Source organism: Ursus arctos, unplaced genomic scaffold, assembly GCF_023065955.2.
Source record: "Ursus arctos isolate Adak ecotype North America unplaced genomic scaffold, UrsArc2.0 scaffold_5, whole genome shotgun sequence".
Classification (NCBI taxonomy): domain Eukaryota; kingdom Metazoa; phylum Chordata; class Mammalia; order Carnivora; family Ursidae; genus Ursus; species Ursus arctos.
In genome coordinates this window covers 64,064,181-64,086,702 of record NW_026623067.1, presented here as the reverse complement: position 1 = coordinate 64,086,702, position 22,522 = coordinate 64,064,181, and the positions used below count along the sequence as shown (strand labels likewise).

At 37.0% G+C, this 22,522-nt stretch overlaps 1 protein-coding gene across 8 annotated transcripts in view; it reads right to left on the bottom strand.

Moving 5' to 3' along the window:
* MSH3 (mutS homolog 3) overlaps positions 1 to 22,522 on the bottom strand; it is a 195,050-nt gene that overhangs the window by 50,224 nt on the left and 122,304 nt on the right. For all 8 annotated transcript variants that reach the window (XR_006409516.3, XR_006409517.3, XR_008957583.1 and 5 more), the window contains one exon: positions 15,196 to 15,307. Coding sequence is in view for 5 of the 8 variants with exons in the window: in XM_026498701.4 (XP_026354486.4) it covers positions 15,196 to 15,307 (112 nt within the window). In the remaining 3 variants the exon portion in view is untranslated. The remainder of the gene's footprint in view (positions 1 to 15,195; positions 15,308 to 22,522) is intronic.

Sequence of the window (22,522 nt, the reverse complement as noted above, 5' to 3'; positions counted from 1 at the left end):
ATCTTGCTCTCCCTGTGATTCCTTTCTCTTATGGTTACAGGTAGCTTTAAAATACGTCATATGCCTCCATTACTTGAAGGAACTTGAGTGAATCTATGTTCCTTGGAACAGAAAGAGCCTAGCACAGCGAAAGCAAAGAAAGAAAGTTCGCATGAGGAGAATGATGAAAATAATGATTAAAATAAATTCTCCTACAGAGATTTAAAAATAATAAACCTATTGTAAACAACCAAATATGTGACCTAACCAAACATTTCAAAAATTTAAATAAAATGATCACCTTTTCTAAAATTGGCAAAAATGACACAAGAAATAGGTAATCTGAATAATCCTGTATCTATTAAAGAAATTACATCTGTAATTAAAAGCCCTTCCATAAGAAAAACTCCAAACCCAGATAATTTCTCCACTGATTCCTGCAAACATATAAGAAATAGCACTTATCTTACAAAAACTCTTCTACAGAACGGAACAAGGGCAACTCTTACCAAAACATTTCAAAAATCCAACAAGAATCTTGATACCAAAAACCCGACAAGAACATTACAAGAAAGAAAAATTACAGGCCAATTTCATCCATAAATATATATGTAAAACTCCTTAGAATATTAATATACCAATCCAAAGTCATATAAACATTTGGAGTTTTTGAGGAGTATAAGGTTGGTTTAATATTCAAAGGCCAATCAATGTAATTCGCCATATTAAGAGAATAAAGAAGACAAATCAGATGATGACCTCCAAAGACACAGAGAAAGCATTTGATAAAATTCAGTATCTACTCATTAAAAAAAAAAAAAGGCAAGAAAAGGAAACAAAAGGTACAATTATTGGAAAGAAAATAATACATCTGTCATTATTCCTACATGTCATGATCACATTGCCAGAAAATTTAAAGAAATTATAAAAATTATTATAATTAATAAATGAATTAAAGCAAGGTCTTTGGATATAAAGTCAGTATTCAAAACTCAACTTTATTTCTAGATTTTCGCAAGAAGTAATTGAAAATAGAAAATTCAATGATACAATTTACCACAGTATCAAAAGAAATCAAATACTAGGAATAAATCTAACAAAATGAGCAAGACCTCTACACAGCAAACTACAAAATATTTTTGAAAGAAATTAAAGAACGCCTAATTAAATGAAAGAATATACTATGTTCATGGACTGAAAGGCTCAAAATTATAATGTTACAATAAATAACCTACAAGACCCACAGTGGAATAAAACAGAAACAGACTGGGGCACCTGGGTGGCTCAGTCGATTGAGCATCAAACTTTTGGTTTCAGCTCAGGTCATGATCTCGAGTCTTGAGATCAAGCCCTGTGCGTAGGGCTGTGCGCAGAGTCTGTTTGTCCCTCTCCCTCTGCTTCCACCCGCCCCACTCGCACTCTTTCAAATAAGTAAAATCTTTAAGAAAAAAACCACAGAAACAGATTGATATATATACAATTACTTGATTTATGACAAAGGTGACACTGTAGCACAGTAGACAAAGGATGGTCTTTTCAATAATGGTGCTTGGTCAAAAGGATGTCCATATAGAAAAATAAGAAATCCTGACCCCTAACTTACATCATAAACAATAATCAATTCCAGGTAGATTACAGCTTTGACAGACAAAAAAACAAGATTATTTGACAATAATATATGATCTTGCAGTGGAGAAAGACTTCTTTAACAAATTACAAATCATAATTAACAACAAAGGAAGATTTAGAAGTGGAAGTACTGGGGCGCTTGGGTGGCTCAATCGTTAAGCGTCTGCCTTCAGCTCAGGGTGTGATCCCGGGGTCCTGGGATCATGTCCCTCATCAGGCTCCCTGCTCTGCTGGGAGCCTGCTTTTTACTCTCCCACGCCCCCTGCTTGTGTTCCCTCTCTCGCTGGCTGGCTGTCTCTGTATCAAATAAATAAATAAAATCTTTTAAAAAATAAAAAAATAAAAAATAAAAATGGAAGTACATTGGGTGCCTGGGTAGCTCAGTCAGTTAAGCATCTGCCTTCGGCTTAGGCCATGATCCCAAGGGCCTGGGATCAAGCCTGCTTCTCCTTTTCTCTCTGCCTGTTGCTCTCCCTGTTTGTGCTCTCTGTCAAATAAATAAATAAAATCTTTTTAAAAAATTGAATTAAAATCAAATGCTATTCACCAAAAGAGGCCATTAAGGAAATGAAAAGCTACAGAAGATTATATTATACATTTCTCAAAGACTCAAAACCAGTATACAAAAAAAACTTCTACAAATCAAAAGAAAGATAACCTGAAGAAAAATGGTCAAGAAAACTTTAATAGAACATGAAAAAGAAAATACATAAATGGCTTGGTATAACTCAGCGACAAGATTACAAATAAGCAAAAAAAAAAAGCCATATTCAATAAACCATGATGGGACAATTGGGTACCCATGTAAAAAAAAAATAGAGTTAGGCCTGAATCTCACAGAGGCCCCAAATCAAATCTAGATAAGGGAATTAATTGTGAAAAGCAAACTATATAAACTTATTGAAGAAAACATGGAAGAACAGCTTAATGACATCAAGGTAGAGAATGACTTATTGAATAAGATAGAAAAAGCAACATAAAAAATATAAATCTATAAGGGGAAAGACTAACACATTTGATTAATTTTTTTAAAAATTCTATTACGCCATCAAACACAAAATGAAAAGGTCTAAGATAAAGAAGTAGTACTCCTACATAATAAAAACACCAAAACAATGGAAAAATGGGTAAGGGACATGAATACGATATTTATAGAAAAAGAAACGCTCAAGGCCAAAAACATATCTTTTTTTTTTTTAAAGATTTTATTTATTCATTTGACAGAGAGAGAGACAGCTTTTTTTTTTTAAAGATTTTATTTATTCATTTGACAGAGAGAGAGACAGCTTTTTTTTTTTAAAGATTTTATTTATTCATTTGACAGAGAGAGAGATAGCTATCGAGAGAGGGAACACAAGCAGGGGGAGTGGGAGAGGGAGAAGCAGGCTCCCAGGGGAAGAGCCTGATGTGGGGCTCGATCCCAGGACTCTGGGATCATGCCCTGAGCCGAAGGCAGATGCTTAACGACTGCGCCACCCAGGCGCCCCTCAAAAACATATTCTTAATCAGGAAAAGGAAAATGAAATCCCAGGATTTTTCAAGGGACCTATAAGTTATCCCTAACATTCAAATGAAGGAAACAGTGAACATTTTTGAAGGAATAATTTTTAAAAGACACTTTCACATTCATCATATCATCAAAAGGCTTAAATGTCTACTTCTACAGCATGTTGGAAGTATATGGAGAGCAATTTGGAAATGCCTAGTAAAGACTCTGTATACTGGTCTACATGACCCAGCAATTCCTCTTCTAGGAGTCTACCCTAGAAAAATACACAAGTACTCAGAAAGATATTTATGTTCACTCTAGTACTGTTTGTAGTCATAATAGACAAAAAAAAAAAAAAAAAAGCAATGTAATTGTCTATCATTAGGAAAATGAATAGATCTACTTTGTACAATTATGAGAACAATCATTTACAAAATAGCATATGACAGGTTCAATGTGCCATATTTATATACATTTTAAAAATACACAAAATTATATATTGCTAAAATACAAACATATAAAAGAATAAAAATATGCATAAGGATAACAAGTAACATCAGGATAATAGTTACCAATCAGATAAGGAAGTTAAAGGGGAGGAAAAGGGATAGCAGTTAATTATGCATAACCTTAGCTAGATCTGTAACACTTTATTTACTTTAAATAAATCTAAAATTCATATCACATAAGGTCATTCTCTATGATATCTGAGTGAAGGGTAAATGGGTGTCTGTTACACTGTTTTCTATACTTTTTCATTTGCTTGAAATATTAGGTAGTTAATTTAAATCAATTATCTTAAGATTTATTTCATGAATAATCATCATGAACCATCAAATAACTCTTTATAAATCCATTAATATATTTAGGAAAAATTCACATAACTTCCAAATGACATTTAATTATTTGGACTTCCAGTACATTTACATAAAAATAGAATACTAGATAAGAAACCCCACATAATAGAAAGTAAAAGAATGTAACACAAGGCGGAATAACCCACACAAGGGTTACATGCCATGAGGAAACCCCGAACTGTGAAGGCACTGTTGGTGGAGCTGCCTGAAGTGGAAATTACCAAACCCAAAGAGCAATGTGGGTGGGTGATGGAAGTGCAGAAACAAAAAAAAAAATTTTTTTAATAATTTAGGAAACCTACGAGGAAAAAAATAAAAATATACACCTTTTATCCTGTAGACACCTTATTTCTTCCAATGCCTTGATACTTATTGCTTGATTCAGGGTCTTCAATGGGAATCAAAAATTTGACAGGGTACTGACAGGTCGAGACAGCTTTGGAGGTTTCAGTTTCCTCAATTCTAAAATGAGGGAGTTGCATTAAATGACTTCTCACCCTCAAATTCTATGACCCTCTGAAAAATATTATGTCCAAATTCAGGCATATGACACAGCATGTGGCTCTGGGTTGAATTAAAGAGGGGAAGCTGTGGAATTCCTTTACACAAAGTACCTGGGAAAAATGGTACATAGTGACCCCAGTCAGATGTGTGGTCACTTCTGTGGAAGTGGTCTTTCCAGGCCTATCCAGGATCTGAAGAACTCAGAAAAGAACTAGAAGAAGCTTTAAGGAGTGAAATACTTTCAACTCAACTATTGGTAGGTAATAAAGTGGTTGCTTTGCTAATAAGCACTAATATTTTTACCTGCAATAGGAGATAAATTATATACTGGGCACGCTCTAGTAAATGCAAGTGGGAAAAAAGAGACTATGAAGATTCAGGAGGTATCCTTGATGCGTAAACACCTCTTGTTTCCATCTCTGGTGGGCCACTGCAGTGGATCCTGACTAGTCTCTCTGCTTCTCTGCCCACAGATCATTCTCCACCTTGCAGTCACAGTGACTGTCTTAAAAATTAAAACAGAATTTGCTTCCTGCTAAAAGCCCTCGAATAGCTCCCCACTGTACTGATACTAAAACCCCAACTCCTCGTCATGGCCTAAAGACCATGCCTGTCTGGCCTAATCTCCTCTCACCCTCCAAAGGTTAACTCAGCACTGGCAGGCTAGATTTATGTCTTCTTCCATTCCTGCCTTTGGGCATTTCCACAGCTGTTTCTTCCATCTGGGATGCTCTTCCCTGAGATTAGATCCTTTTTGTCACTGAAGTCCAAATTCAAACATCAGCTCCCAGGAGAGACCTCTTCTGACCACTCAACCTACCTTAAGGCCCTCTAACCTGTCACACTCTATGATGTCAACCCATTTTATTTTCTTTATATCTTTTATCCTTCTCTGAAATTTCCTTAATTTTCTTGTTTACTTAATACCAATGTCACTGCTAGAAAGTAAGCTCCCATGAGAAGAACTATGTCATCTTGTTCACCCCCACTGACTACAACAAGGTCTGGCAAAAAGAAGGCACTTAGTAAGTACTGGTGAGAGGCACTGCAACAGGGATATTCACCACCCTTACGGATCAAAAAATCATTTGCGTTCTCTCTAGAGGTGAGTCAGGAATATGTGACTCCCTTCCCTCTACAGTTCCCAAGATCCTCTACAGTTCCCAAGATGACAGACTAAGTGAGGAAATGATCAAGAAACCTCGTATATCTCATGTATGCATCTACCTTTCAGCATGGACCACACATCAAAAGGTCCCAGATGTGAAAAACACATTAAATCTATCTGGAAAACCAGTTAGGATGAGTAAGCATTCCAACAGAAAAGCCAGAAGCTGAAAGTTGGCAAAAACTACCTTTTTACCCATTCTGGAGCCTACTGAAGTTCCCAGGGATGCATCAAACTGGACAGCCTAGATGACACCCACATCTGTGCCAGGCACTAAGCATGATGCCGCACACAGAACAAGTTCGCAAGAAAACACAGATGGGGCGCCTCGGTGGCTCAGTTGGGTAAGTGTCTGCCTTCAGCCCAGGTCATGGTCCCAGGGTCCCGGGATCGAGCCCTGCATTGGGCTCCCTGCTCAGCGGAGAGTCTGCTTCTCCCTCTCCCTCTGTGCTCTCTCTCTCAAATACATAAATAAAATATTAAAAAGAGAAAGAAAGAAAGAAAGAAAGAAAGAAAGAAAGAAAGAAAGAAAGAAAGAAAGAAAGAAAGGAAGAAACCACGGATGGATGGGTGGATGACAATAAATCAACACTTAAGTATTTCACGAAGGGGACTGTGGACGGCATCTACTGCCTGAATAAACCTTTAGGGAAGCTAGAGTTCGATCTTTAAAGTTTTTATCTTAGTACTGGTGATGTCTATCTAGACAGCGTCAGTCAATAAGATCTTAGTATTACGTACCAAGAATCAAACACTGAATCTAAACCAGTAAGTTTTAAGATAACTAATCAATTTCCACATTGAATGCTGTCTTCTGTGAAAAGAAAAGATAAAAGGCAAATGTGAAGGTGTCATAAGAAAATCACAGCTAACAAGTGCCATGGGTAAGTATGCTCATGCCTGTATAGGCATCACATCATTTTGTTCTCACAACGGTCTCAGGGGGTCATACAAATACTACCGTATTCCCATGCTACGGGAGAGGAAACGGGCTTGGGGAATCTAAGGACCTTGTCCAGTCACATGGAGCTATAAGTAGCAGAACGGGGATGATAAGTGAAGATCATCCCCTGACAGATGTCTCACAGGGGATCCCTGCTCAATGACAGGGAGTCATAGTCACTGCTAGATAGAAGAGCTGCTCTAGTGCAGGGCCAGCATCCGTCGGTCCATCGTGGGGTAGACTACAAGGATGGTCAGCCAGAATATCCCTCAAGTCAGGAGATGCACAGCAAAAAATAAAATAAAATAAAATAAAATAAAATAAAATAAAATAAAATAAAATAAAATAAAAAAATAAAATAAAATAAAATAAAATAAAATAAAATAAAACACTGAAATTGTCACATGTTAATTTCTAAGACTTGGGCATCAGCTAATTTTCTACAAAAAAGCCTTCCTTCCTTGACAGGTACAGATATTGACATCTATCTTCAAAAAAGACTCATGGTAGAACTATTTTTATAATAGTTGCAGACTGCTGAAAAAGTCTGGCAGTTTCAAAGTGTTTTATTCCCTGAAAATGTCAATCAATAACAGGTTACAGTAAGAGACTCCCTAGTGAAAGCCTCCTCCAGAGAAGCTCTTAGCCATCCTTGCACTTTTAACCCAAGGGGAACTACAAACACAAAGGGGGATAATGAGGCTGGAGAGGAGCACAGGCTGTAAGCTGACATGCTAAGGAAAGGGTCCAAAGCCTTCTGATGCCTGGATGCTGTCTAATTTACATTTCACAGAGAGCTAGTTGTTACTCAACCTAAAGCCCTCATTTCGTGGATGAAGAAACTGAAGAGTACAGTGGTTTATCCAAGATGATAATAAAATAACAGCAAACTGAGATTTGAATTCATTCCTCCAAGCAACTCTCCCATTACCTCTGTTACCAACAAGTGGTATGTGATAAGAGTTTCAAAAACAGAACAAAGAAAGTGCTAGGATTAAAGAGGTTCTTTCTTTCTTTCTTTTTTCTTTTTTTTAAAGATTTTATTTATTTATTTGACAGAGGGAGAGATAGCCAGCAAGAGAGGGAACATAAGCAGGGGGAGTGGGAGAGAAAGCAGCAGATTCCCAGTGGAGCAGGGAACCCGATGTGGGGCTCAATCCCAGGACCCTGGGATCACGCCCTCAGCAGAAGGCAGACGCTTAACAACTGAGCCACCCAGGTGCCCCCAAAGAGATTATTTCTTTTTCTTTCTTTTTTTTTTTTTAAGATTTTATTTATTTATTTGACAGAGAGAGAGACAGCCAGCGAGAGAGGGAACACAGGCAGGGGGAGTGGGAGAGGAAGAAGCAGGCTTCCAGCTGAGGAGCCTGATGTGGGGCTCAATCCCAGGACTCTGGGATCACGACCTGAGCTGAAGGCAGACGCTTAACGACTAAGCCACCCAGGCGCCCCAAAAGAGATTATTTCTGGCCAGAGTAATGGTGAAGACTCTGAGGAGGCAGTAATATCTTTTGGGTCGTGAGGGAGGAGTAGGAATTCAATCAATGGAGATGGGTTATAGACAGGAAGACAGAAGAAAGAACATTCTGGGCAGAGACTGCAATATAGGTCAGAACACTTTTAAAAATAATCAGTTATCATACAAAATATGCTTTATCTCACTGTGTCAGAAGCAGGAAGAAATGGGAAGAGAAGTAACAGAAAACAATGTTGAAATGCCACTGATGTTTTCTTTATTTTTTAACAATGTGATTCCATGATCATACTATGTGAAAAATACATTTATAGAAAAATCTATGAGAATAATCCAAGCACGGAATTAAATTAAACTTAATACTCAGACATATTTTTATGGTATGCATTATTGTTAGTCTGCTTGGTAATTACGTACAAAGAGTCAACAGCTTATGAATATTAGTACAATTAGTCTTACTTTTATACAGCCAAAGCAAGCATTTCTGGGGTAGCTAGAAGAATTTGTCTGGGAGAAGGGAGGAAATGGGAAGCTGGTGATCCTTAGTCCCCTCTAGAACTCCCTCACCTTTACCAGTTTCAAGCATCATTCATGTAACAAATATGTGAGCACCTACTATGTGCCACACAGTGCCAGGCACTGAGGTGCTTAAAGCCCCTTCTCAACCACAGCAGAAGGGATCGTGACCGGGATTCTGGTCTCCACCCAGTCCCACTCCACAAGAGCTGGGCTATGGACTTCCCTCGGGCCACAGAGATCCACAGGTTCAAGTACTTCCTGGGAAACTTCTCACTTTGCACATTCAACTCATTTTCTTCCCTTCTACAAATCGAGAAGCTGTCAACCACAGTATTCCCACTCTCTCTCCCAATAAGGAAAATTTATATTATTTACATTAAAAACAAAAAACAGGGACACCTGGGTGGCTCATTTGGGTAAGTGTTTGCCTTTGGCTCAGGGTATGATCCCAGGGTCCTGAGACTGAACCCCACATCAGGCTCCCTACTCAGCAGAGAGTCTGCTACTCCTTCTCCCTGCTGCTCCCCCTGCTTGTGCTCTCATTCTATCTAAATAAATAAACAAATAAGTCTTTAAAAACAAAAAACACAAACTAAAACCCCAACTTCAGTCACTATCAAAAATCCACCCACTAGAAAGTCATTTGGTTAATAAGTAAACAGTTCTAAGAATGTAGTGGATTACAGCAGCGTTTTCCAAGCAGGATGTCCTGGCAGCAGTGGGGGAGAAGCAGGCTCGATCTTAGGACTCCAGGATCATGACCTGAGCCAAAGGCAGACGCTTAACCGACTGAGCCACCTAGGTGTCCCAAACTCTTACCATTTTCAAGGTGTGCTGCAAAGTGAAAAAGACTGAAAAAGCACTGGCTTGCCCTAGAAGACTGTTGTGTTTTGGGAGATGGTTCAAGACCACTCAACTTGGGTAACCTCTGGCATGTCAATTTTCCCATTCTGGGCCTTGTTTCCTCGTAAGTAAGAAGCAGCAGTTACACTAAATGACCCCTAATTCCCCTTCTAGTTCTACAGTATAATTATTTAGTAAATTGTGATATTCCCATATAACTTCCTGAAAAATAACATTTTGTGGGTGAAAAAAAGGCAAAAATTTAAAATGAAATTTGAAGACTGTTCAAGGCTTGTGGGTAATCCTTATTTATTTAACAAATATGATCAGGTGCCTGCTAAGTGTGAGAGAACTGTGAGTGACAGTGGGATTACAACTAAACCAGAGAAGTCTATTCTGTTCTCGTGAAACTCACAGTGCACTGGGAACCACAAACAAAGGCAGTTACAATTTACTGGGTAAGTACTAAAATGGGGAGAAATATGAGTGTTACGGGTAAGTGATGGGGTGCCCAACCAGCACTGGTTAGGAAAGGCTCAGTGCAGAAAGTGACATCCAAGACAAGCCTTCAAGAACAGCAGGAGCTAGAGGGTGGGGTGGGGTGGGTTGTGGGTGTGTGTGAGGCAGGAGTGGATGGTGTGGGGAAAGATGACATTCTAGGCAGAGGGAATACCATCTGCCAAGTCACAGAGGCACAGCAACTTGGGAACTATATGGCTGGAATTTTAAGGATGATTTTAAATGAGAGAGTGTTAGGACAGGTTAGGAAAAGCCCTGTGGCTGTAGACTGGAGAAATGAATTGGAGAGGGGCGAGATGGAGGTGGGAGATCCCGCGCTGCTGAGTCTACAAACATTCAGATTATGTAATGAATCAGAGAAGGAAACAAAAAGAGGATTTAAAAGAGTATTCCTTTAAATTCTGCTTGGAGAAGTCAAACTGAGGTTTCCTAGCAGACGCAACAGAGCAAGGTCCCAGAGGATAGAAAGGAATATACAGTAGCCTCTGGTTATCATTGTAACAAGTGTGATCTTCAGATTAAACTATAACTCTAAATTCTGAACATAAGGTAGGGTAAATACGTTTAAAAGATTCTTTAAAAATTTGGGGCACCTGGGTGGCTCATTCAGTTAAGCGTCTGCCTTCAGCTCAGGTCCTGATCCCAGAGTCCTGAGATCGAGCCCCGTGTCGGGCTCCTTGCTCAAAGGGAGTCTGCTTCTCCCTCCCACTCTGCTGCTTGTGCTCACTCTCTCTTACTCACTCCCTCTCAAATAAGTAAATAAATAACCTTAAAATAAAATTTAAAAAAAGATTCTTAAAAAGTTCTCATTTAAACCTACTTTTAGTGTATCTAGGCCTTCATTGTTAGTGCCTGAGAGGGTCTTTTCATCAGCCTTCTTTACATTTTCATATAATTTCCCTGACAGATCCAGAATCAAAACTCCCGTACATACGTCATGATCATTCTAAAATCCGTAACTTCGGCTCAGACTGCTCTTCTGGTCTTCATATCCATCCACCCACCTTCGCATCAGGATCTCCACCCAATGTACCCCAAACACCTCAAAGTTCATAGTTCCTATTTATCCTTTGCTATATTCTTGCATTCTAGAAAAGCTAATATATAGCAGGTCAATATCCTCTACTTTGAAATGCCTGTTTAAGTTTGGTGCCAATTTTTTCTACCATGTAATCTATTAGTTCATGGCCTTTGTAAGTATTCTATTAGTGTTAATTTAATTGGGTGTGTCTCCCACCAGATTAGGGAGGTATTCTGTCTCTTTCTTCTGTGTAATCTGACCTAAGCACAATACTGAATAAAGTGTGTCAAAATCTCTAACAACAAAATATTCATAAAATAATGCTAATAAAAATTCAAAATAAATGCCAGATTATGAAATGTGAAAAGAAGAGTATTCTTAAAACTGGGAGAAGAAAAGTAGGCAGAAAGTTGGCTTGTTCAGAAGGACTATAATAAGTTCACATAACACAGAATCCAGAAAAGTACACTTACAATCACATGTACAAAAGACCATTTCTTAAAATTACATGATTATCAAAAGCAACAATGTCATTTGACTTTCAGGAAATTATTTTCAGGCTATATTTTATAATTAACATCTATAAAATATTTTAAATTGAGTTTTACATAGTAAGTTCTTTTTCAACACTAATCCTATATATAAATTTATACCCTGCAAAATAGAATGCACTTCACCATAGCAACAGTTCTATATCAACTCCTACTCAAGTTAGAAAAAGCATATGTAAAAGAAATGAATATTCTGGAATATTCTGAAGTGCCTACTGGGAAAAAAAAATCATCCATTTATTTTGTAAAAATTTAAATATAAAAGTTTAATGTTTCCTTAAAACGTTCTTATAATTAGGCAAAAGGCTCTTTTAGTTTCTCAAATTTTGCTTTATTAAATAGTATAATACATTTTTAAAAGAAAGCACAAGAAGAAAGAAATAACGAAAAAATGAAGGAAGAAAAAACCAATGTCAAGGATAACATGCTTGGGATTGAGTTGGTGGGCATGCTGAGGGATGGGAACAGTAACAGGAAATAATATTTAAGTGATTTATAAATAAAATATAAACCAAGGTATCAAATGTTACAACTATATTTCTTTCTCAAGAAAAGCTATACCCCACTGGTATTATGAGAACTGAAAAAGAAATTCTTATGCTCACATAGTCGTCTTTTAAAAACCAATGAAGCATCAGGAAGTGTTAACTTGGCTTGATAAATTGGGTCAATTACAAATTCCCTAATGAGAATGAACAAGTTTATAGACTTTGGGGATCAGATTATATACTACCAACAAATTTATGTGCTCCATCAAAATGCAATATTAAACTAAACATAACTGAAAGCATTTCCTTTCACTCACCACACCTGCGGCCAGCCAAGTTCACCATGTGCACACCTTTGTCACAGCCCAAGAGGGAGTACACTCTGTTATGTTCTCAACTCCCTTGCTGTTCTGGGCTTCCTTTCTCTGACCGAATTTCTTTTTTTTTTAATAATAATTTTTTATTATGTTATATTAGTCACCATACAGTATATCCTTAGTTTTTGATGTAATGTTCCATGATTCGTTATTTGCATATAACACCCAGTGCACCATGCAATATGTGCCCTCCTTAATACCCATCACTGGCCTATCCCAGTCCCCCACCTCCCTCCGCTCTGAAGCCTTCAGTTTGTTTCCCAGAGTCCACAGTCTCTCATGGTTCATTCCCCCTTCTGTTTACCCCCTCTTCATTCTTCCCTTCCTTCTCCTACCAATCTTCTTGCTATTTCTCATGTTCCATAAATGAGTGAAACCATATGATAATTGTCTTTCTCTGCTTGCTTTTTTCTCTGACCTAATTTCTAGCTGTCCCACTACATCCCAATTCTCCCACTGACCTCTGAAAAATTCCCAAATCCTTCTATGTTCCTAATATCCCTGTTTAACATTTCCTCCAAACAGGCTTAAACTGAAACCTAGCTATTGTTCACTTCATTTGGAAGCTGAGCTTTCTACCACATCCTGCCACACATCTCAGAGTTCAGAGGTTCTTTCTTATGTGTTCTCACATGTTTCTTTAGGACCTGACCACCCCCTCTGCTTGTCCTCACTTCAGGCCATCGACAAACTTCCAGGTCACCAGTCTCCATCCCTTGGGATCTCTGACACCTAGAACACCTTCACACTTCCCCTACAAAAGTTCTCTTAGATGATTTCAACATTTATGTGGGTGACTTTTTCCCAGACTCTGTTTCTTAATCTCCTCATCTCCAAAGACCTTCTCCACTCTGCTACCCATCTTCCATGGCCATACTTAGGACTTGCTGTCTCCCAGAAGAGCACAACCTCCGAAATCTTAAAGGCAGGCCTTTCATTCTCTGATACAACAACCTCTCTCACATAACTCCTCCCTACATATTAATTCTCCGATCTCATCATCAGATTATATCACTCAATGTTGACAAAGATGCTCTCACCTTAACCAAACTCTAGTCAGGCTCCTCCTGAGCCCTCTTCACCACTAGGCTTCAACCTCGGCCTATAAAAACCCAGACTTTCAACATAAATGATTTTGTTTACTCCTCCCACTAAGACACCAGAATCAACACTAGCATAGTTTCTTAACAGTTCATGACCATGTTCTTAGGATGATCCCAATCTCATTTTAACTTCCTACCTGAAAAGGTACAAGACTGGCAGGAAAATTTACGGCTTGTTCCAGCCAAAACGTGATGACAGAGAGGCCCCTGAACCTCCTCTTAGAACAATTACTTCAGAAAGCTTACAGTTATAAAGCCTTTCTCTGCCCCTTTAAGGTGTAACTCTTCTACCACCTAGAAGAGGTGAGTCATCTCTTCGAAATGCAAACATTCTAGAAGACAGCTCTCCCTTTCTTTCTACTGCCTGTATGAGGGCATAAGCTCCAGATGCCAGTCAGTAAACCCAGATGGGTTTCACATTAACCAGTCCCGTTTCCTGCTTTTTATAATTTCTACTCCCTTGAATCTGCAAGATACCCCTCCACCTCCCGCCCCATTCGTCCTTCCTAGTCCCTCATTCTCCCTTTAAAACACCCAGTCACCTCTGTACAAACTGAAGTTGAGTTCAGTTCACACTGGACTCTTTTCTTAATTGCAATTACATTATTGAATAAAATCTACGCTTGCACCACTTCAATTAGTGTATGGCTTTATCTTTGACAATGTAACTCTATGTAACATAAACACATACACACAGAGGCAGAGGCACATAAGACACACACTCCACCCCACAAGTTTGCTATTCTTCCCAGCTTCAAACATTCTGTTGCTGGTATTCTCAATCCCTTAGGGAAAAAAAAATCAAAATTCCTTAATATGGCACATGAGCAAACTGGCCTCTTCCTTATTTCTGAACCCTTCTTTCTCTACACTCTATGCTCCACATCACTCAACATCTTTTACTTCCCTGAATTCACCCTGCTCTGCTTCACTCCCAGCCTCTGCCATGCTGGTTGCTTGACCTGGTACACTGCTCTCCACTTCCCTGGCCTACACTGACTCCCTCTTCAGTTAGTATCTCATCCCCAAGAAACCTTCCTCGATGCTCCGTCTACACTAAGTTAGGCTGAACTGCCACATGCTCCCAGGACAACATGGTTTCCTATATCATGTGTTAGAATAGCCTGGCTACCTTCTTGCTTGATCACAGCACCCTTAAGGCAGAGAATAGTTCTGTCTTGCTTACCACTCTCTGTCCTAATACTTGCTTCACTATCTGAAACTAAATAGGAATACAGAATGTGTTAAATGAATAAATTTTTAGGATCATTAATGTTCCATGAGAGAATCCTAGCCCATATGACAAAGTTCTCATCACTGAAATCAGCTGAAGCATCTCCAATTCTTTCACTGAACATTTTAAAATATTGAAAGACAGGACAAAGCATATAATGTTAAAGACTAACAGAAATTTGCAAAAACTATGGTATGATCCTACCCTATCAGCAATATTTGGGCATTTACAAATGAAAAATATTTATAGGGGTTACCTAGGATAACTAATAAAGACTAACCCTTTCATTGCTAAATCCTTCCATCTATAGATAATCTTTCATTGGAAATGACACCAACTCCATACTTCGTGGTAAATATAAAACTACAGCCCAAAATTGCTACATTTAACGCCAAAGTTAAAACCTGAGTCAATTATAAAAATACTTCTTTTGTATTTAAAAGTTTGGATCAATGTTACAATCTTTTACTTATTTACTGGCATCATGTGGTACTTACTGATAAATTCGTACTGTTGGGAACATACTGATCCTGTTCTCCCAGCAACACGTCAATCACAGGGTGCCGGCCATTTTTAATCACAATTTTCCTTTCTTCTTGTAGAGTTGGTCTGCAAAAAGAAGCATATTTCAATTTACTAGGCATGAAAACTTCCTTTAAAAAAACCTCTAAGGTCTAGCATAAAAAAAAGACTTTAAGAATACACACCCAGAATAAGGCTTTGAGTACAAAAGTTAAATTTTAACTGAGATGAGAATTGGGAGGACAATTATTATAATAATAGTGCTCGAAGCACAAACTTTAACAGAGTCTTACAAAGCTCCACTGCTGAAGTCTACTTTATAAGATCCTTTCTTTTCTACTGTTCTCTAATATCAATATTTTCATTATTAAAGTTACAGATCAGATTATTGCCATTTAAGTCATTTTCAGTAATAAGCATAATAAAGGAAGTCTCTGAAAATTATTTCCAGATTTAATTATTAGTAGAAATTATATTATGTGTTGCACTTGGAGATCTAAAATTCTCATATTCTGCTTAACTGAAACATCTTTCTATGGTCTTTGGTATCTTTTACTTTTTTTGATACAAAAATTATTTTTTGCCTTGCTGGTCTTCCTTTTAAAGCTTTTATATTTCTCTGTTTTTATCTACAGCCTTATTTATCAAAACCCCTGTGAGCACTGCCCTCCCCTTATTCTCCTCCCCAGAGATTACCACTGAGCTTAGTGTGGTGTCTACCCTTCCCAACTTTCTTCTCTGCATTTAGGTTTTTACACACTCATTGCACTGGTTTGTGATTTCATTTAAAAAAACAGCAAAGCAAATCAGGATCATACTATAATGTGTTCTTCTACAGCTACATTTGTCCCTGTAATACTCAATACACATTAAAAAAAATAGGTTTCACCATTTACCAATGGACCCTTATATTTTTCTTAATACTTTCAAGTCATTTTACAAATAATTTGCAGAATTGGCAATAAAAGGGATAGTAAAAACAAAACAAAACATAACAAAATCTCATGACAAATTTTAGTAAGAACTTAAACAGAGCAAATCTCAAATTTTTATTCCACATTTCCCTGATCTTAAGGGCTTATATACTCGGAATGGGCAACACACTCTCAATGTAATTAATTGCTCATCAGCTGTCATGCATGCACCCGGACCACAGTCATTCATAAATACCAATTCTGGTTTCAATACATTTCTAAAATGTTCTAGCTTATCATAATTTCTGGTTCTTCTCCCACTTGCATGGACAAAAATGAAATGCTTGAATTTTTTGAAATCTGTGAAAGCTTATCATTTTGTTGAGGAGAGGGCAGCCATTTTCTTTGCTCCACAATTGCAAAACATTTTCAGTTTTATATTTATAAATACCAAGTTAGAATAATCGATCAAATCAGTATTTTTATTTCACATCACCTACTTTCTTTCAATCTCCTCCCTTCAGCACCTGTCCACTTACAAACAGTATCAAGTAAACGAAAGTGCACAAACATCATAAAAGACAAAAGAAGCCACTACATGTCCTTTTAGCAAAGCAGGATGGTTCAGGCTCTTGTCACCAAATATTGCATCATGTGTGCTGCCTTTGGAATAACTAACTGAAGAAGAACACATTTCATTTTGTCCTTATACATTCACACACTGATTCTCGAGTTTGGGAAAATTCATCTAGGATACTGTCACCCGAACATTTATAATCTGAGATTTTGTTTATACAAGAAATTTCATCATCATCAGTAGTATCTAGAGCACTGCTATCTTCCTCTTCACATTCATCTTTTGATTAATCTAATAATTGTGAAATGTCTTCTGTCACTTTTTTCCTCTTTGCTATTATGGGTGAAAAATTTAAAAATTCGTAATTCTCAACTATGCTCAGTGAACGTTAGAAGCAATAGTTATAATGTGCTAAAGTTAATTATTACATTAATAGAAATTAATTAATTATGACTATAACAGTTACAATAACTATTATAGTTAGACTACAACAGTGCTATTTCCGGTCTTTTATAATTTCCTGAAGGACGATGCAGCACTTTGGGCAATACAATTAAAACAACAACGGATGGTGTGGTAGTGATTTTTATCTTATCTTTGCATCATCATCTTCTAGTTTTCTTATATTTAGACTTTTTAGTAGAAATACTCAATAAACAATAATAAAGTAATTTTTAGGATGATGAAATAGCAAGATGTTCCAGATACAGAAAAGATAAAAATCATTAAAGATCCCAAAGTGCATCTCAGATTTATAAAAGGGTCCAATGGACCCACATGGTAAATGCAAGACAAAATTTTATTCTCCTCTAAAAAAAATGAATTGTCTCTTTGTTCTTTAAAAGACCTTTAAGAAACTCAAAAACTGAAATTAGGTCCCATGGACCCTGATGGCATGCTATACTGAAGACTTAGGATCATTTCGTGTCATATCTTCGCATTCTTTTGAAGCTGCTGCATAGATAAGTCAGTTGTTCTCCACTGTGGAACATTCAGACTGTGTCTAGATTTTCACTGTTATAAACAATATTGCAATGAACAATCTTACATATATGTCCATGTGCATACAAACAAATGTTTCTCGACACTAGAGTAAATTCCTGGTGCACTTTCTAATCATTGGGTATGCATACTTTTTATTTTAACATATAGAAATATTATATCAATTTATCTTCCCACCAGCAAGATATGAAAGTTGACTTGTTTCTTCATACCTTCACCTAAAGTAGGTATTATCAAATTTTCTAATTTCTGACAATGTGTTGGGTGAACAGTGTTCTTGAATTGTGTTAACTTGCACTCATTGATTGCTAAGTTCTTTGATTCAGAACTTTCACATGTAAGCACATTTCTGACCTTACTCATAACACTAAGAAATACTACTTCCCTAAATCCTTTTCTTTAAATATATCTGGCTAACTAAATCCCAAGTATGTATACTCACATTTCTCAAAGAAAACAACTAAAGTACCTTCTAAGTACATAATTTAAAACTATCCTTTGGAAAGAGAATTTTAAAACGACAGGAGAAGGACATTTTTTGGATTTCAAAGGTTAATTCTAAAGATAGGATTTTTATCTAGGTGCATTATAAATTTACTATAAAAAATGAAAGCATCTGCAAGTAATATCAGTTTTAAAATAAAATCCTAGGTGCTCTGCCAAGTGAAATCAATAGATCATTACTCATGACACTGATACGATTTCCCAGAAAGGTTTTCACTTTAGAATAAAATTTTGAGTGATTTGTTCTGCTCTAAAATCTACACTGACTTACTCTGTTGCTCTCAAAATTATATAATGACAAAACACTTCCCGGCGGAATGAGACGCAAATCATAATGTGGAAAGATGAGATGATGCACGAGATTAGGACAGTTATAGCAAGAAGGATATGAAAATTATGTTGATGATACGGCATTTAAGAAGAGCTGAGGAAATCTGGATGCTGTCTGGAAAGAATGAAACATTAAACTTGAACAAATTTATTTTATATTTTTGAAATTGCATCTTTCTCCTGTAAATGACTCAGGGAAACAGAACATAATTAGTAAAACAATACAACATCCAGAATAAAAAACGGATAGAAAGACTTAGAATAAGAACTTTTGCCTCAAGGTTAGGCTATGGTGAACAAAATGTCCTAAGAGCATTTAGGAAGAAAAGATGGCGATTACGAAGCCAAAGAATCAATTGGAACTAAGTGCAATAGCTCAAATGCACTCAAGTCTTTAAACAAGCTGGAAATCTCAGGGGGAAAAAAGGTATAAATTTCAGATACCTAAATACTAGCTTAAAATGCATTTTAGTTAAAAGTTTCCTATTTCATGGCTATTTACACTCAATTTTATTTCTGCAAAAAAAAAAAAAAAGAGAGAGAGAGAGAGAGAGAGAGAAGTTGATGATATGCCTAGAACTTTATAACACGATTTTTCATTTTAAAATACTCAGGTGGATTTTTCTTAATATATAGTATCCAATTTGGAAAGTATTTTAGCATGTGAAATATTTCCTAAAGTTATCTTCCTAAAAGAATATGTCATCTGGAACAATTCTACTGAGGATAAATAGGAAAGTTAGATAAAGTACAGAAAACAGCTACCTGATGATATCTGATAACTAACAAGGAAGCAAAGAATTAGCAGGACAGGACCTGGGGCAGGACAGAGACCCAGGGAGTGTGCTTGTTGATTTCTGAGGGAACAGCTGAGGGAAAGCACTATGAACAGTTTGACTCTGGACTGAGACACCAATGGGCTGCACACCAGACAGAGAAACACATTTGAAGTAGTAATGCCAGCCTTTGAATCTCTGAGTCACCTCAAGACCTGATATGGATTAAGTGAGGCCAGATTATTATTAGTGTCTTAAGATGCCTGGTAGAAGCAAATGTGACACTTTCAGGTGAAATACAGTATCAAATTATTTCTATAATGATTCTGCAAATACAATGCCTATAATGTAATCAAGACAACCAGGAATTCAAAAAGATCTAAGAATGGAAATGAACAAAAACAACAGGCAATAAAAACAGACGCACAAGGACTCTAGATATTTGAATTATCAGACACAGACTTTAAGATAACAATGCTTATCATGTCCAAAGAGACAGATAAAATTGAGAACTGGCAGAGAACTGAAAATGATTTTTGAAGAATAAATTACTATGGGTATGAAAGATTCTAATAACCCTTAAGTTTAGATATTTTTATTAAAGATAAATACTTTTTAAAATACTTAATTCTTTCTTATTTTTGAATAAATATGTTTGAATAATATTATCTGCTATTTACTAAGTACTTACCATCTGTCTGGTTCTGCTTAGAAGTTTAATACAGCTTTATCATTTAGTTTGTACAATATCTCGGAGAGGTAGGTACTCTGTTAATGCAGGAACTGAGGGTCAGAGAGGTTAAGTAACTTGCTTAAGGTCAGCTGTCAAATAACCAAGCTAGTATTCAAATCCTTCCTGTCTGATCCAAAGTTTACACTTCAAAGGATATGCCTTAAAAAGAGTTCAAATTTACTTACACAAATCAAGGGGTCTCTTCGTAAATGTACTGGAAAATGCCCAAATAAGGAGAAGCCCCAAAATGAAAAATCTAGGACCAAACTCGTATATTGTAGATACTCAAAACGTTTGTTAAATCTCAGAGGAGTCTGCAAATTAATCAGTTTTATAATGACATAATAAGGGATGTACTTTCACTCCTCAGCGATTTTGCCAAAACTACAGCTCAATAAAGAATACCTACAACTGAAGATTTATTCCATTTATTAATTCATAACTTTACTTCTTACAATTTTATATATGAATACTTGAGATTTAAACAAGCATACACAGCTAATTAGTGACAGAGGATGGGCTAGAACCAGACCTTCTGATATCAAAGCTAGATTCTGGTTATTATAATGCAATGAAAATTACGTATTACTTTAAATTACATATTATGTGTAATACATACGTATTTTAGACTTACAAATAGGTATGTACACACACACAGATATGAAAACTTAACTCTGATGTAATAAAACCACAAACCCACAGACACGTTCTTCTGTTCTCACTAGCTGCAGCAGCAGCGGCAGCAAATGGCAAAAGGCCACCTGAAGAGGTGTAAGAAGAGATAAACCAGGCAGCAGCATTCTTCAGTGGGAAGAGCTCTGTGTGAAAACATCACCAAGTGTACAGATGGTAGCCGATCCTCTGCTTAACTCACAAATCCATTAGGAAAAATCAGCTTCACAAACCTCGTGCACCAAGAAAGAAGTCCTACTAAGATCATAGTACATAAGGAAGAAATCAAGTCAGTGGAAGATAGACTCTCATTCTTCCAGAACTAGATTCAACCAGAGTATATTTACAGGTCTCATTTTTATGGGTGATGAACTGCACAAAAATTTCAAAGCCCTCTGATGTGAAAAGAAACCGAGTAATAACAAAAACGCAAAGAGCCCATTTTAAACAAAAACGTTGTGCACGGCATGGCAGATCACTCCATACATAAATGGACAGCAAAACAAAATGAAACAAAACAGCAAACTAAGTACATTTTTATCTAAAACTGGGGTAGCCAATTCCTGCAACTCTTCTCTCATAAATAAATAAATAAATAAATAAATAAATAAATAAATAAATGCTTTACAAGAAACAAACCATTTTTTAACATTCACTATGTGTATTATGCTAGGTATAAAGAACATATAAAAAACATATTTGGCACAAACTAGAGAGAACATGAAAGAAGTATGAACAGCAGAACATATCCTCTCAGACATAATGAACTCTGTATGCCAAAGCACTGATAGGCAGTATCACTTCTATATTTTCTTTTTAGACCTCACAATAAGCCAGTGAGTTAAATATTCCCTTAAATTTCCTTAAGTACATGAAAAAATAGGCTTTGTGTTACAGAGTGAATGTTTGTGTCTTCCCCAAAATTCATATGAAACCTAATGTGATGGTATTGGGGGTAAGACCGTTGGAAGGTGATTAGTTCACAAGGGCAGAATCCTCGTGAATGGGCTAGTGGTTTTAAAAAAAAGCCCACAGAGAGCAAGACCCCAACTGGGCAATGCTCCCCAGACCCACAGAGCCACCAGCACAAAACTGCAGCCTGGGAGAGCCACAGGAGGGAGCCCAGGCACAGAGCACCAGCAAATGTGGGACTACCAGAAAGAACCACCTCAGGGGTGGGGGCCCAGGCATAGGACCACCAAAGGGGAAATATGGCCTAGAGTTCTGGGGGCCCAACCTTTGCCCCACAAAACTACAGGACAGGACTGTTGCCCCAGTGGGTCTGGAAAGTGGGAATCCCTACCCAGTGGGCCTGGAAAGCAGACTAATGAACCAAAGATTTGGCTCAAACTTGAGGTTTTAAACTTAAGGAAGAGCAATTTGATAGCAATAGAGACACTGCCTTGAAATGGATCACACACTGAGTCTCATCCATATCTGATTTATTTGGCATTTAAATGAGACTTATAATTATAAAGTGAAACATATTACAAAGTGTTCAATCAAAGCTAACAAATGAAAGGATTATGCCTTTAAAAAGTGTCACCCACTAAACTGAAAAACTGAAATATATAACATTCACCTCTAGAGTTACTGTGAGCATCTGCTTTCATTGTATTCAATGACAGAGCAAGAAAGGAATCTGTTCATTTTAAATCAAGCTATAGGAGTATGACGTTCAGCTTTACCAAGAGTCCAACATATTTGCATATTTTAATATTTTATAATAAAAACACTAAAATCAATAGGATAATGCCATCTGACCTAGCATTGAAAAGGAGGGGGGAGTTAAAA